The sequence below is a fragment of the Periplaneta americana genome, chromosome 2 (genome assembly GCF_040183065.1).
Source record: "Periplaneta americana isolate PAMFEO1 chromosome 2, P.americana_PAMFEO1_priV1, whole genome shotgun sequence".
Taxonomy (NCBI): Eukaryota; Metazoa; Arthropoda; class Insecta; order Blattodea; family Blattidae; genus Periplaneta; species Periplaneta americana.
In genome coordinates, this window is record NC_091118.1 from 199,507,504 (window position 1) to 199,525,645 (window position 18,142).

At 34.3% G+C, this 18,142-nt stretch overlaps 1 protein-coding gene across 1 annotated transcript; it reads right to left on the reverse strand.

The window, feature by feature from the left end:
* Window positions 1-611: 611 nt before the first annotated feature.
* Window positions 612-17,906, reverse strand: LOC138695034 (tax1-binding protein 3 homolog). Its single transcript, XM_069819357.1, has 4 exons — window positions 17,713-17,906; window positions 16,279-16,407; window positions 15,289-15,366; window positions 612-13,325 (listed from the first exon to the last, which is right to left on the reverse strand). The coding sequence occupies exons 1-4, from the start codon at window positions 17,767-17,769 to the stop codon at window positions 13,215-13,217; spliced, it is 375 nt and encodes a 124-aa protein (XP_069675458.1). The 5' UTR covers window positions 17,770-17,906; the 3' UTR covers window positions 612-13,214.
* Between the last annotated feature and the right edge of the window lie 236 nt (window positions 17,907-18,142).

Sequence of the window (18,142 nt, forward strand, 5' to 3'; positions counted from 1 at the left end):
CAATGAGTTTTCATTGTTGAACATTATTTTTTCAGGTCTTATGCACGTTTTGTAGATGAATTTCGTAGGAATTATTCAGATGTGGCAGTGCCTAAAAATCCGACCATAACGAGATTAATCGCCCATTTTAGAGAATGTGGATCAGCGCTTCTTGACAATGAATGTGATTGTTGGTTCCAGCAGGACACTGCCACATGTCACACATCTAAGGAAACAGTTCAGGTTTTGCGCGAGTTTTTTGGTGAGCGTATCATTTCTCAAGGATTATGACCTCCACGTTCCCCTGATTTGACGTCCCCAGATTTCTTCCTGTGGGGTTATCTTAAAGGAAGGGTATACAAAAAACAGGCCGCACACTCTGGAGAAACTAACGAGGGACATAACAACGGAGATTAACATCAGTGTACGCGTGCTCAAAAAAGTGGCCGCGAACACAGTAAAAAGAGCTCGTAGATGCATTACTGAACGGGGCTGGTATTTTCAGCATATGTTTTGAAAAAATGATGTAAGTAAACGCAATAAATTCATCTTTATAATGTGAACGTATTAAGATGTGTGTGACTTTTGGATCGCTCTGTAGAATATATGGGCGATAGAAATAAAACCACGAGTTTCCCAGTACATAGATTTTATTGAGATATAAAAGAACTGAAATACTGTAAGATGCTTGTGACCTGAGGATCACCCTCGCACAAAATTGTAATAACTGCTAATGTAAACAAAAAATTACTTCAATCATGGCACAATATTTGTGACAAATATTAAAACACAAGTTAAGTACAGACAGCGCAAATGAGGGCCCAAGTTTTGGCCTCAGGTAATGACCCAAATACTTCAATAACAAACAGCTGGCCTAACATGAAAACAGCAGGAGACGCCATATATCGAAGTTCAAGAATGCATTATAATAGCTGCTGGCATTCCGAACTGTTCACTTTATGCTGTGAAAAACTCCACAAATGGTAACTATGAATATTAATTTAGTCCAATTATATATTAATTTACAACTCTCTATAATTCAATTCTTTCAAACTTATGTTGTATCAATGTACAGAAAATGTCTGCAGAAAAGTGAAGCATAACACACTCTTATACAGTAAGGATGATTCTTATCTTAAACAACTTGTTTTGCATCTCTAACTCCTTGGATAAAAATCATACTTACTGACTTTCGAATCTCAATCCTGGAATGTAATTACTGAAATGTCTACAATTAACTCTAGCGACCATAAAAGTTATTTCACTGTATTAAAATCAGAGGAATGATATTGCAACACAATATATGGTATAAAGTCTTTGGCGATAAAGCATCACAAAATGGATGTGCCAAATGTGATAAAATTGTACTTGGTGCACTACATGACACGTGGAGGATATCAGTAACTGCTACATTCAAAGGTATAAACTTCAGGAAATCTTTGGGCATGTTTTCGGATTCTCTTTGAGAGGTGGAAGACAAAAAGAAAGAAAAATTACATTTTGAAACAATGATCGGATCAGGGACTGTTATTGCAATAAAAAGGTAATGAAATTTAAACTGTTGATTAACAGTGTACATTATTTTCTTTTGTTGCGATCAAGAGCATTTGTTTTGATAACAAAAGGATGGATACTAAATGCCGCGAGAGAAGGGCTAGGATCATAGATTGCTCCAAAACAAGCATAAATAGGATATGAATCTACCCTTTATCTTGCAATTTTTCATACAAATCAAATGGAGCAAACTTGTACGTGTCTGAGTTCAGCTGATTTGTTAAAAGTTTTAAGCTTGGACTGTACTTCTAATATACAGTATTTCCATCGAGCATTTCACACTTCCAAATCATTCTTTAGTACCTCGAAGCACTGGTTCACTAGGGATAATGGTTTTGAATGCCTGACAAAAGATGGACAACGATTAAGATTTTGAAAACATGCACCCATAACACATTCATAAAGCATTCTTAACCCAGAGGAAGACAGTTTCAGATGATGTGACGTTTGTGGAGGAAGAGCACATTCTCTATTTCGTGTAATGTCAGGTGAAAGCATCATAATGCAAAGTTGCCTACATAAACGGCGTTTGAGTTAAAAGAAGAAATAGCATTATTCATCAGCACACACAAATAATAATGCTTTAAACAATGCATGAGTTAACAAATGAAAGAAAGCCAAAACAGAAAAACCTACAGACACTAGTCTAAATAAGTCTGTCCCTCAGTTGCAAGAAAAAACCTAGATTTGTGACTTGTCTTTCCATGCTGATTTAACAGGACACTTAAACGATTTAAATACCTCACTTCAGAGCAAGGGTCTCATCATAAAAGATATGTACTATAGAATTAAAGAGTTCAAATTGTCATTAGCTCTATGGGGTAAATCAACTGCTGGCTGAAAACAATGTGCATTTTTCAAAGTTACTGCAAGTGCATGATCCAGACATTAGTCTCTCTGAAGAATATGTGCAAATTCTACAAGATCTTCTTCTACTACATTGACTCAACTTCTTCATGTGTAGTCTTCAGATGCTATTTCAGATATTATTAGAAGCAATTTCAATTACATGTTTTTCTCACATGCGTTTTTTTCTTCAGACTCCCATAAAAATGTATAAATGAAGTTTTCCTGTACATGGGACATGAAATCTTTGGAATCACTCCAAGCAACGTATGTCTTATTCTTAAAACTCTAGTTATATCATGTTTTAGATTAATGTCTCTCTTACCCCATTCAACTGCTGGCTAATTCAAGTCTATCCCTATAACCGTTTATCTTCAATTTCATACTATAATCTCTATAAGACCCTTGCATTTTGCTTGCAGCATTTAGTATCCATTCAATACACTCAACCATTTTATTTCACTCCCTGTTGCTCTCAAAAACAAAGAACAATTTACTTCGTTATACTGTTAAGTTAAAGACAGACACAAATGTTGGAATTGAAATGAGAGGACAAGATATTACTCGACCAATAGAAATGGACAAAGCATGAGGGAGAAGTAATTCGGAGCTTTTGTCATACAGAGAAAAGAAAGGTTCTTATCCACTGGTATAATTCTAGTAAGAGAAATAAAAGTTATTGCATTTGCTATATCGGGTATTGTATGTCTGAAATTCCATTTAAAACATTTTATATTGACAAAAAGGAAAACTGTTTAGCTGATACCCAAAGTCGGAAATAGTCTCCGGAAAAAAAATATATATATATGAAAATCAATATTTTCACATTTCCTGATTGCCAATTGGTGGATGGCATCATGATAGGCACATTCAGTATACTTCGTGTGTCTTTGGATGGGAAATAATTTTGAGAATCTCATGTTACACATTTATAGTGTATAAGAGAACCCTGTCTTGGATCAGATGAACCAAAGACAAAATCTACCAGCTATTTTCTCGCCCAAGTTTTCTGCTTTGTGGGTAAATGTCCCTTGCGGGCATGTGAGACTGCAGCAGTCTCTGATGGTGAAATCTGAAAAATATAAATTAGATTCTAGCATTGATGCTAAGGTTTTAAAAGACTTTTACAAGGTCGTCAAAATTTGTGAAATGGATAGAACTAGATCAACAATGCTAGTTATCTAGGAGAGAAAAATTCAACAGACAGACATACATACAAGCTAATACTTCACCTCAAATCTGATTTACTACAACGATGGAGCATACACTTATTAGGCATCCAAGACTTCAGTGCCTCTGTATTTCTGATGTTTAGGGGATCAGAGTTAAGCAATGATCAAATTTAGTTATATTCATTGTACGCTGTTTGTACACAATCAAATTTTCGTCAAATTCAATGCTTCACAGGTCTTTTCAATATTTGCCAATACTTTACAAGTTCATTGTCAAATCACAATACTTAAAAAATCATTGTCTTGGAAGTAAATAAGAACATATTCTAATTGATCAAAGGTTTGACAATTCTTTGACGGAATTGATCAATGTGATTCGAAAACATTATGGCGCCAAGAATCACAAAAAGATGGTGTCCTGACCGAGAAAAGTTGTTTGTGAGTTAATTCAATTAGACAAATTAAACCCATGCTTGTATACCGTGGATTCTGTGGAAGACAACAATAAAACAAAGAAAAATAATGCAAGTGAAGAAATTGCAAGGCATATTTATCTCTAGTTAAGTATCAATACATGTATTTTTTGAATGAAGAAGATTCTAACCTATAACATAGGTTAATACTAATCGTAAATATTTGTTTAAAAAAAATATGCAATCGAGATATTCTTCATTTTAGGATACCGTACAGTTAAGCAATATGAATATTGTTTTGTATAGCCTAGTTATTCTCCAAAGGATTTATATACAGTATTTATATTGTAGGCCTACTATTTGGTAGGTATGCCTATGTGTTTAAAATTAGGTTGTTTAGAAATATTTTAAATGCAAAGAATTAGTTTTTAGGTATAATTTTTATTTATTATTATTATTATTATTATTATTATTATTATTATTATTATTTTACACAGTCATTACTTTATTTTTCCATTAACACTTATATCTAGGTAATTGTCATTGTCTCAATGTAACACATGCTGTGCTGATCATACTAATTGTACTATTCCTTTAGTTGTGAGATTATATGCATAATTATGTATTAATTATTTTTTATTACTGTTATTTTAAAGTTAACACTGATACCGTCTTACTAATAAACCGTGTATACTTTTTATACGAGACTTATGCAGAGTTGAGACAGAAAACGTTACTAATAAACCGTGAATAAGTTATGGACGTATAAATAGGCTGTAACTGTACAATGGGAATTGCTTTGCAGTAGTTATATACACGAAACCCCTTGTTTAAGCGTTGTATATGGCTGCCCCTCTAACAGCTGTTCGTATCGACTGTCATTTTATGATGATGGTTACCTTGTAACCACATAAGAACAAACCAAAGATCATAGAATTATTAGAATTAATATTGCTGTAGCTTGTACTCTTTGACCAAAATGTAGTGTGGTAATCGATTAGAGCCAGTTGTACTATCGATATTTAACACGCCACACTAGAGCGCTCTACCGGATGCAATAGAGAACCTCAGATATTCTATTACCTTTCGTAACGAAGTAATGACGAAACTATGACGTAGCTGTGTAACAGTCATACTGTTATACACGACGTATGTAGTGATTATTAGTAAGGAATTTACGCACGACTTATAAACGAGCTACTCATTGTATAAGTATAAGACAGTTAAACGTCTGTATATAGAGTTTTTATTAGTAAGACCAATAGTGTATATGTATTCAATCTCTCTTTTTTACTTAATTATGTTTATCATTATTTTTAAGTTAATATTTGTATACAGGTCTGTATTTTTCTGTATGTGATTTGATCCTGGTTGAGTGGAAGAGAAGGCCTGATGGCCTTAACTCTGCCAGGGAAAATAAAACTATTATTATTATTATTATTATTATTATGTAGGTTTACAATGAACTTGAAACATGTTTTAAAATCTTATCAAATCTTTAGCAATATAAAACAGTCCTTGACAATTCTTTTTCAATATTGATCAATCTTTGACAATCTTTAGCAAGTTTTCTCAATTGGAAGAAAAATTTGATCATGTACAAGCAGCTATATACATAAAATTATTCTGTAAATGATAAAAAAATAAATAAAAAAATAAAAAAAAAAAGGGCTCTAATGCAGGCGAGTTCAAACTCATGATATTCCAAGTTGTAGTCAAATCTTACTACAAAATTGTGGAGGTGAAAAGAGCAGAAATAAAATCCTATACCATAGAGAAAGTATCTTTGGCTGTCCATTCACTCAACTGGGCTAACATTTGTTCTCATAAAACAAATACATGTTTACAACCTATACTGCTGCCACATGAAGAAAGAAAGTACAAGAAGGTAAGTACAATATTACGGAGATAACTGTGATCCAGTTGGGAGCTGGCTGCCTTATTCTAGTAATGGAATGTACTTTTCTGTTCATACATAAATTGTACAAAATAAATTACACTAAAGTTAATACCAACACGGCACAGTGCAGTCGATGCCAGGTGATGTTCTGATAACTTCATGTCATTCAACAATATTGTAGAGCAAGTAAATTCTGACTAGTCAGACAACCAGATATATATATATAATTCTAGAACCATTTCTAAGAAAAATAATAAACCATCCATCCTGAAAACGTTATTTCAGACTTGATGTCTGGCTGTTTTATATTATAGACTTCACATTTATAACTCTTACATGTCTTTTCAAATAAAAATACCTTTTATCAATATGTTATACTAGTATGTCATTTCATAAACATTAAATGTGGAAAATAGACAAATTCTTTAACAGTATTAGCGGGAGATATCTAACATTAACATCATTTGGCACTATATTCTATTTCTCTTTGTACAAGCCTGTATCTTCAGACTAATCTTGCATAAGAATTTGAAACTTATTTAATAATGCTGTATCTGCTACAGCTCAGTATAACTGGCATCCACTGTACATTTCAGCATCCTCCAACAACCAATACAAAGCTTCCATTCTTACGATATCCCACAACTGAACATATTGCTATGGTTGATGAAGAAGCCAATATGATTATTCTAGAAATTTCTTGGACGTAAAGTCAAATATTATGGCTTAATGATAGACGAATTTCTGATCAATATAACAGCACTTCTCCATAAACTCAACCTCCCTGCCCAGTGGTTTGTGGAGGTACTGCAGTGTTAGCATGGAATACTGTGAGAAAGAAAAAGCAATTGTGACAGAATAGTTAATACAATGAAATAGTATTCCAGCTGTTTCCTTTCTCACATATAACATGTTAGTAACTACATCACAATTACACAACGGTCAGCATCTCCTAGTGTGTAGACAGTACTGCAGCTCTCCCATACAATGTCAGAATTTCTTTTGAAAATACTCTAACTTGATTTAAAAGAGTTTCCTTTCACATTATATTATTTTGTATATAATACATAAAAAATTACACTTAATATGTAAAGAAGAAAAAGAAGAAGAGATGGTCTACTGACACAAGAAATCTTTAAAATTTGTAAAAAAAAAAAAAAAAACCAAATGTTATTCTAAAATCAAAGACTTATGGTTTCATATTGTCTCAAATTTTAAAAATGGCTGTTTATTTAAAGTGTTCTCTTGCACTGAGTAATGACTGGCGAGCCTGTATTGAATTCTACCTAATCAATCACAATTTCAATCCGCACATTGGCAACAGTGGAATTATGGGAATATGATTATACAGCAGAACTTGGTTATACCGACCTCATTTTGTGCGACACCTCGCCTATAACGCCAAATATTCTGTGGTCCCAACAAATTCCCCATAAGACATATGCTCTCCTACCTTGCTTAATACGACAAACGCATATGCGTATACCTCGCATATAACGTCATTTTCAATCTCAGTTTGGAATAAGATTTTCTAAGAACCAAAGTATTTTAAGAAATATTTTGTTGAAATCTGACCCTGACAAATTCTTTTCAGTCTCCTTCTCTCATAGACCTCCAGAATGCAGTCAGATTCCCCATCCCATTGTAACTTGCCCGAATTCATGCGGTATTAGATCAGTTTCAACAGGAAGTTTTCACGAAGTGCACGCATTTTAACGCAGTATGGCCACTAAAAGAAATGAGTGATGCTTTAGAAGTCATTAGAATTATGAACATGTTCTATGAAGCTAGGGAAGGGAGCAGTGAAATTGCAACTGAAATTATGAACATAGAACGTAATTTAGTCCTAGAAGATGTGTATTGGGCAAGTAGAAGACAACAGAGTAAAATGACTGATTACTTCACTTCTAAGTAAAGTAGTTTGGTGAGTACTGAACAAATTGTTTTAATGCAGAATACTGTATTTATAATTGTAGGCCTACGTGTATTTTATTATGTTCATTGTAGGCTTAAAAGTGAATACATAAATCTAAAATAAGTCTAATTAAGTTCGTTATTTTTCATTTTCCACCTCACTAGATAAACAAGTATGGTTGCAATTCTGAATTTCTGGGTGGATAATATTTTTTAGTAAGATTATTGCTTTCAAAATTACACACGGAATTGAAATCTATTATTTAAACTCTGAAAGGATTAAATTTCCCACACTTTCAATAAAAATTTATAAGCAAAACAACCTATATAAATACTTATTTCAATATTTGTATTGAAATAACAATACTACTACAGTAGAACCCCAATTATTTGTCACCCTATTAACCGATTGGCAGATTATCCAACTATCTTTCTGTCACTTTTTTTTGTTTTGCTTCAGAAAGAATATTGAAATACTGTTTTGTACATTATATTGGTACGTATATTTTCTAGAGAGCATTATTACAAGACCATACACAGTATGGCCATACTGTATAACTTTTCTTTTCTTTTAATTGGTTATTTTACTACATTTTATCAACTGCTATGATTATCTAGGTCTGAATGAGATGAAGGTGATAATGCCAGCGAAATGAGTCCAAGGTCCAGTGCCGAAAGTTATCCACCATTTGCTCTTAAAGGGTTGAGAGAAAACCTTGGTTAAAACCTCAACCAGGTAACTTGTCTCAACCAGAATTTGAATCTGGGCCTGATCGTTTCACGGTCAAGCATGCTAACCATTATCCACATTGGTGGACCTACTGTATAAATTCTATATGAAACGTCTTCCACGGGTGTCAACAGAAAAAGCGTTGTGCTAAGTATCGAAAAAAAGTGCAAAATACTGTAATTTAATAGTTTGAGAAAGGGATACTATGGCTCATTTCGTATCAGATACGAGACTGGAATTATAACTGCGCTATTTAATAAAAAAACAAGGATAAAGTGTATAAAATATGTAAATCTACAACATGAGACCTCCAATATTCCTATCTTGCCTTGTAATACGTTTTATTATAAGGGCAAGAAGAAAAAACAGCAAGTCTAAGAGACGGAAGAAGAAACCTAAATGAAAACTGATATTTGCTCAATTTAATCTGGCATTTTATTATTAATATACTTTTAGTTAAGTTCCCAACGATTAACATTTAACGTTAATTAACCATCATATTCATTCAATATGGTCAATATATTTAATATTGAAGGAACAAATACTGATAAAGGTATATTTATCTAAAACATTGTTTTGTTAAATGTTTACAAATGGAAACCTAACTTTGTCATATTCTGTATTAAATGTTGGAGAGCTGCAGCACTCCTCTATTTTACATCACATTTACAATAAAGCTGGGAGAAAGATAAAGTCACTTCCTTACAGGGTTCCCACATTCTCAGAAATTTCCAACAGATCTGTGGTTGTTGCATTTTTAGAGACTCACAGCAGCAAACTGCTACTGATCTAAAACACTGAAGGAGCTGACACATCCAGGATCTAGGACACAGTATGCAAAATATATATAAAAAAAAAAAAAACTTGAAACTATAGCACCACGGATTGTGATGAGCTTACAAGCCAGGGGGTTCGTGTTCAAATCCCAATATATCCTGAATTTATAATGTGTGTTGGGATAAGCCAGTGGTTCAGGCAACACAGAGGTATTTTTCCAGGTTCTCCTGTGACATCCTAACAATTCTCCATTATTCATTAAGAGTGCAATGTAAATCCACTACCTGTGGTGCACTCTGGATAGTCTCTGACGAAATAAATAGTCTATGCTTCTTAGCATTAGTGATGCCTATGAACAAGCTAGTAGAGTCAGGGTGAATTACCGCAAGTTAAATCTTGAAAATTTGGTTATATTTAAATGCATTTACAATACACAGAAGAACCCTGTTTCTGAATGACAGATAGGGTTGCCAACTTTTTCTGAAGAAAATATGAGAGACTAAAGAATCGACGAAATTTCACCTATAAAATTGACAAATTATTCTGTTCAGTTACAAAAAAACAACTTTATTCTACACTTTGGCAGCGAGGCTTAAATTAAGAGACAGATTTTGACTCATATAATAGTTGAAGTCGATTGCAGTTTGCAGCTCTGATTTGATTAGAATGTGTCATTCTTATGTTTCGAACATCAGTCCAATTATTGTTCATGAGATGAAACATCCTCTTTGTATGACCATTACTATAATCTTTTCGCTGTAAGAAAAATCCTAATGTAAACAATAGCACGTGACTGAAGTGAGGCTTCATTGGCCGCTGTTTGGCACCATAGATTCTCAGTACGTGTTCCCGCCTACTGTTGTACATTCTGTTTCATGTTAAACATTTCCCGTTACTCGTCAAGTAGGTCTAACCTCACTACTATGCATTCGTTTGCTTAGGAAACATTTACTTTATAATTACTGCAATTAAATTATTTTTAAGTCTTATGTCTTCACAATGGACAGTTGAGGATACAGAAACATAACTTCAGTATCACATGCTTACGTGAACAACTACGAGCTCAAGTACCGTCAGCTTGTTACAAGAACAGACTACCTCGGTATTACTGTTGGTATTCATCCGCGTTCATAGTACATAAAAAAAGGTAAAGGTATCCCCGTAACATGCCATGAAGGCACTTGGGGGGCATGGTGGTAGAGCTCCATGCTTTCCATGACCTCGGCACTAGAATGAGGTGGTGTGGTTGGCACCACGCTCTGACCGCCTTTTACCCCCGGGAAAGACCTGGTACTCAATTTTTATAGGAGGCTGAGTGAACCTCGGGGCCGTTCTGAAAGTTTGGCAACGAGAAAAAATCCTGTCACCACCTGGGATCGGACCCCGGACCTTCCAGTCCGTAGCCAGCTGCTCTACCAACTGAGCTACCCGACCGCCCTCATAGTACATAACAAAATATAAAAGTGGCTTTTCTTTTACATAGAGTTTTACTCATGAGTGAAGTGAAATGTTTAATCGTATTTAACAACTAGAATTCAATTTTTTATTTTCAAGTAATACAAGATTGTGGTTTCCAAATATAAACTATATTTTCCTGCGTTATGTGAGTGTTTCAACTGGGAGCCAATCACGGGTATGACAGCAACATGCTTATATTTACATTAGGATTTTTCTTATAGCGAAAACAGTATACTTGGTAAGCTTAGAATAAAACTAGCCAGTTTTTTCAAATTTATAACATTAACAGAGCCTGAGTTTAAACATGTGACCACTAAAACCCATTTCTGGCAAACCTTATAAAAAGACTGCACATTTTAATGCCTGTCTTGAACAACAAAATTCATCATATTTATTTCATCAATCTTTGTTCACGTCATGGCAGATTAGATGTGTTCCAGTAATTCATCATATAAATCATCATCATTCATGGCAAAATCAAATGTTTAAAATAAAAAAATTTATATTATGAAAAATAAGGAGAAAAATACTTGAAGAGAAGAATAATATGGGAGCCGGGAGTCTGTTAAAAATTAGGGACAAATACAAGAGATACAGAAGAGTTGGCAACTCTAATGACAGATCTACAGCCAAAATTTACGTCCATTTCTCGCCCATAACAAAATCCAACTGTGCTAATTACCACTCTACTACAAGGAATAATGGATTCAGCTGCCTTCACCTCTTATTAATATGTCGAAGCACTACAAACAAACGAGCAAATCAACAAAAAATAACAAGAATAAAGGAAGTAACCTGAGGGTTCTCGAAAAACAAAGCTACCAATTTTTATTCCCATGTTGTCGAATTATAGAAAACGCGACATATAATTATTTTGGACTTGAAATACTGGAAAAAAAGTGGTGTCCTAGGATCAGTGTTGTGGTGTATGGCTTAGTGCAGAGGTGCCAACCTTTCAAGTGGGTTATCAGTAATCCCATAGTGTGCGTGTGTATCTCCTCTTCTGGGAAAATCAGATCTAAAGTATATTACAGTATATTAAAATTACAGGTTACCTGTCACTTCTGTGACCAAAAAAAAAAAAAAAACATATTTTGCACCTAGCAGTAGCTTTTCTGCATACTTTTCCTTATGATGTCATCTTGATCTTCTGGATCAGAAGTGATTCCAGTGTTGATGTGTTTAATTAGGCCTGAATTTCGTCTCATAACAATGAAGACTCTTTCCATAGGAGAGTCACTGTGAGGTATACTTAGTACTGCGAACACAACTTAATATCTTATAATCACTTTCATTTCTGAAATCTGCAAATTCCTCTTCAAGTCTGTTATGTTCGCCTTCATTAAAGAAATTTGAAAATCTTTGAATAAAATATTCAAGAAAAGAATATGAAACATTCTTTCTGTATGAAATATCTACAACTTCTTCATGCTTATGAAATTCAGTCTCAATTGGAAATTTCTTTATGCTCGACCATGCCGAAATGTAGTAATTATACACCTGGTAGTAGCCCTTTAATGCACCTCATTAAAGTACACCTATTCATTATAGTTCAGTTGTTCAGCCAAAGAGAAATCACCATTGTACCATTATAAAACCGCAAGTATCGATTATTCTCGGATATGCAATCGAAAGACAATTAGCGAAATGTCACGGAGGCTGGAAATCCAATACTGTCGCAGAAGTTTATGTTCTGTTACTATAATTATCGTTAATTGTAAATAATATTCAAATAAATTCAATTTGTCATCTCGTTTTTCAATTCTAAATCAATTTCCAGGTTATATCAATATTAATGTTCATGTTATTCTCTAGATTATATCAAGGTCAATGACATTCGTCCCTCGGAAAAAAACAATACTTTCGCGTCTGCGCACATCTCACAATTTAGAAGGTCAGTTCTGCTCTTCACTTAGATAACCATAACATGAATACTTATGAATAATTTCAAGTCAGAAATATGGTCGAGCATAAAAAGTCGTATGAAACTTACCTATAATGGTAATTGAGACGCTCATATGAAAATTATGAAACTCGCTTATTCTTCTCATCTTTTCGAAAGAAATAATGTATATATTCTTTTGCCGTGATAATTTAGCTTTTCCATAATAATTTTTCTTTTGGCCATAATGCCATAATAGTGGAGGAAAATCCGTAATAATTACGGACAATCTATAAAAGTTGGCACCTCTGGCTAGTGGAAATAATACGCACGATAATTAACCTATTAAATCCGGGTTGGGTTGCAGCCCTACCACAGATCCATTTGAAAATTCCACGACTTCCATTATGCAGCCTCACAAATCCTTCACTTTACCAATAGGACGGGTACAAATGAAATTGAAAGCTGTGGCGGTACATATGGCAGTGTCAAGACATTAAGAACCCTGCAACGTCACCTGGAGAGCTGAACAGTGTGTTCTCACCACACCAGCAGGTACACAATGATAACTATGACGTATAGCAGACCATCACGTAGACGTTACACCCTTTCTTGCGACCAGCAAGTTCAAGACAGGGTGTTTCTTTATGTAGTCCACAGCCTTTTTGTGCGTGACCATCGTAAAGTCGTAACCATTACACTGTAAACATAAGCAGAATCATATTGAAGAAAAATGTCTGATATAAATTAAGTATTTTTACACGGAAACTGTGATATCATCGTCATACATCTATATGTGTATAAAAAAAAAGGGTTATTTACTTGCTTATTATATACCATCATAGAATGGAGGGAACAATGAGGAGACAAAATCGAGAATAGGCCAAGCAAGAACAGCAATTAGCCAGTTAAGGCTGGTTCACAATAAACCGGGAACAAGAACCAGAATGAAAACGAGAAGCAGAGGTCGTGAATATGAAAATTTTTTATTCACAATAAACCGAGAACGTAGACGACTATGCATATCGATATGTATGTCAATAACGATATGTAAAGTCGATATTACGCATTCTGATGTTATTTGTGTATAATTGACCAATGGAGTTCTCTCATGAGTACAAGGCAGCCACATAAACTCAGGTTAACCAACTTCGAAATTTCAACTGAAACATTTCATTAGGTACGGTACTATAAATATACCCATGCATCTTTATTATCACAACATATTTTAAGTCTACCATAACGTAAAATAATTAGAGAAGAAACATTTGTAATAGAACAAAAATGAACACAACAGTAGTTATTGAATTGAAGCATGAATATGTAGTGTGTAATACAACCAATACAGTAATAAAATATGATTCACTTACGATAGGTGTTCAAAGAGCAGCTATTGAAAGCCACATATTCTCCTTCATTTTCTCATCTTTATATAAGGCGCGCCGCTTATCGTAAACGTGAGGATTTTCCTCAACACTCAATGTTAGAATCTCATCAAATAAAACTTGCTCCGGGATGCACAGCACAGAACAAAATAATGCATAGGTTATGTCACGGTCTTCTTGCTACGAAATATACGACAAAATAGCTTTTAGATGGCAACAGAATGAATCTAGTGGGCTGTGATCGGAAACATGAACGCCAAAGTTGAAACTTGGCCAACTCTCCGTTCCCGATCCCGGGCTCCGGCAAACTTTTCGTTAATTGTGAATGCTCACATTTAAATGTACACATTTTAACAATTTTACAGTTTTCGTTTTCGTTCCGATTCTCGTTTCCGGTTTATTGTGAACCAGCCTTTACCATAAATGTACTCATGAATTTTCCTTGCTTGTTGTGATCCATATATCTTCCAATTTTCATGAATAACACAGGAATTGATTTGAAATTCAGCTTCATCCTAGAAATTAAATCTCTTAAGCAATCACCATTATTAATTCTGTTTAGTACGTAATTTACAAATTCGACATGTCTGAAAGGTTTCTAAATTTCACATCACGCTTCAATTGATTCTTGTATGTACAAAGGTAACCCCTTTGTGGTTTCTAAGTATTACCACAAAGAAAAGAACAGCAACATCATAGCAAACATTACATCTAACATGTTTCAATATACTTGAAAAGGAATAAAGTCTCAACTTCTTATTTGCAGAGCTATGATTGGTGTTTACAGTGATATTTATCACTACCATGCCAGGGAAACAAAACTTTGGAGAACTTCTATACATTTTACAACGAAGAAACCAACAATTGAGGACTGAACATTCTAAATGTGCCAAGTGCTAAAAAGAACTTTCTGAGATATTGATGAGAAACACACTGTGAAACTGCGAAATGCATGTTGAGATACCTATAACACTGTTTTTTGGCGCACAAATGAGTTACTTACAGTTGAGCTACGACAAAGACAATTTAGTATGATATTCTCATATGGATGTTCCTCCCTTAGAGTGAATAAAATTAAATTAAAAAAACTGGCACTTAGCACATTTAGAATGTTAGGTCTACAATTTTGCTCCATTATTTGTATAATTATTTCAGTATGGTGGGGGGGGGCAAAAAGCGCGCGCGCACGCACGCACGCACGCACGCACACACACACACACACACACACACCGCGCGCACACGAGAACATATGCAAGATGTTTAAAATTTATAGCAAACCTGTAATATTTTGTCATGCATCCGAAGACCTGACTTTGCTGCAGGACTACCATCGTGGACCTCGGTCACATAAATACCCTATTAACACAAGAATAGAAAATCATCCTAATAGAAGGTACATGTGTAATTCATTTTATCTATAATAACTTCAAGAGAATTCTCTCTGACTCTTCCTTTTAAAATTGGAAACTACTGATAACCAATATTATAGATACACGAGTTAGATAATGACTAGAATCTAGGTAACGATCTTTGCCATTTCTTATACATATATAATCCTAGCATACGGGATTCTACAGAGGTATCAACATATGAAAATGCTTTGCTTAAAATAATTTTAGTTTGTTTACATTATTCTTGGTTAGTGTGGGTTAGGTTCGGTTTTCTCAGACTAATTTTAATTTCTTTTTGTTACCTGTAATTTGTTTAGGTTAGATTTGGTTTCCTCAGGCTTGTTTTAGTTTTTCGTGATTTTTTATTTGTTTAGGTTAGGTTTTGTTTCTTCAGGCTTGTATTAATTAATTTAAGTTAGATTTGATTTTCTCAGGCTAGTTTTAGTTTTTAGGTTAGTTTTTCTTAGATTAGTTTTTGTGTTCTATCGCCTTATTTCACGTGTTAAATAGGCCTAATCACTTTTAGGTTCTCTACACTGATCAATTCATATCAATGTTTAGCTATTTTCCAATAGGCTATGTTTTCAAGTCAACTGACATTCTATTCCAAACTAGCTACCTTCTCTCTGAAAATTAGACTATTTTCCCCACTTTCTTCGTTAAAAAGCCTTCAGTGTCACGTGCTACAGAAAATTTTATTTTTTTTTATTATCCATAACCATTGAATTTACGCCATCCTATTGGAGCAACAATGGCTCAAGTCGTTTCCTGAATTCTAGAATTTCACCCATGCATTTTATTATACTTGTATAGACATTATGTGCATATTTAGGCCTACTGTTCCTATTGTAGATGATAATACTGCTCTATCACTCACATTGTCTGTGTAGCCCTGAGGACTTTTTCTGTAGTCTTGATCTATTCCACCACCAATTTTAAAGCCACACTTGAGAACCTCTCTTCCCTCAGGGTCATGGCCAGGCTCCTTGTGCAGGGTGATAGGAATCTGTAATGACAAAAAGTGAGATCTGGGCTAAATATTCACAATAAGCCAAATGAACAATGTATATATATATGTGTGTGTGTGTGTGTGTGTGTATATATATATATATATATATATATATATATATATATATATATATATATATATATTGAAATTAATAAATGCAAATAACTTCATAAAAAATCTGCACGCAAACAGGCAAAAACAGCATTGGCAATAAAACACACTGATACAGTAGACCACGACATCTTAACCCGAAAGCTCCATTTCAATTAGACACCGGCCGTGAGAGCCTACATGCTAACACTGATACATTCGTTTTCCTCAAAACTTACAAATATTTATTTATTTTATTTTGCTGCACTTTCGCTATGTCTCGCATAATATCAAGTTTTGATTCTTTACATTATAACGTAGAAAGTGAAAGGTCATTGCATCTGCAACATGAAACAATGTTAAAATTGAAGTGACAGTGGAAACTCTGTAAGAACGTAATTAAATGAAAGAGGCAAGAAACCACTTCGTATGACAAAGATGAAGTATTGCAATGGAAATAAGAATACAAATAGGAAGAAGTAATCACAATAGAGTTCCAAACAATACATCTATAGTAGGCCTACATTTTAGTCGGTCTCAACACATTGAAATTTAACTATCTGTTATGATTCACGAGGTAATTCTATGTACTTCGCAGAATGAAAGAAACAAATATTTGTTAAAGTCTTCTCTCGTACGGAGCATGACAGTAGCAAATTGAATAGCATCGTCCCGGCTACTGTTACCGACAGCCAATATTTTTATAATGTGACACATACGATACAAATGTCAACTAACATGTTTCTGACATACAGAAAATTAGGCTATATACCAACATTCGTAATAAAACATATTGTAGACTGAACTTAACTCTCATATGGCAAGAGTTCGGCCTATTATAATCGAGAACATCTACTATGATTTATTACATAGGGGATGAATAATAATGGTTAAAATTTACTATACGTTCTTCCTCTAACTTTCATGGGGTGAATGCATTACAGAACAAACTGTTGGGAAGGTGGCGACGCCCCTATTAACTAGGTTATTTCCTGTTGAGGAATGACCTCACTCAATGAGTCATTATTACAAGACATTCATGGGCCTACCATTTCATCATCTTTAGGTCTTAATTTTCAGTTTTGTGCCATTATTTAAATTTGCATTCTTTGAGTACCCACTTGATTCATTAGGAGTTTACGAAATGGGGCGTACAGTAGGGCAAGCCCACAAACATGATTCATTATATTTACACACAATTTTCATACTTACGCTAAGGCATTCCATCGCCGTCCCCGCCTGGTGTTGAAATGCCATTTTGGCACACATTTCATAGCCTGTTATGAACAACTTTTGGAAAACAGTAAACTACACCGAAATTTTGGTTCGGCTACCTCTTTACACCTCACACCTTTCCACACCTTTCGCTCTTTTAACTTTCGATATCGATACTTTTCGAGAACTGTGAGAGAGATCTTCGAGATGTGATCGACAACAGTAAACTTGCATCATGCGAGAATATGTAAATAATTATGTAATCCTCTGTGCGAGATACGTGATGGCAGCACTTGTCTGAACCAATATTATTAAAATAACTGGCTGAAATGGGCAACATCAAATATAATATACGGTACTATAGTGGAATATACAGTGGCACGACAGCAAGTGATCACCCTGATTACGTATATAATATATTGCTCAA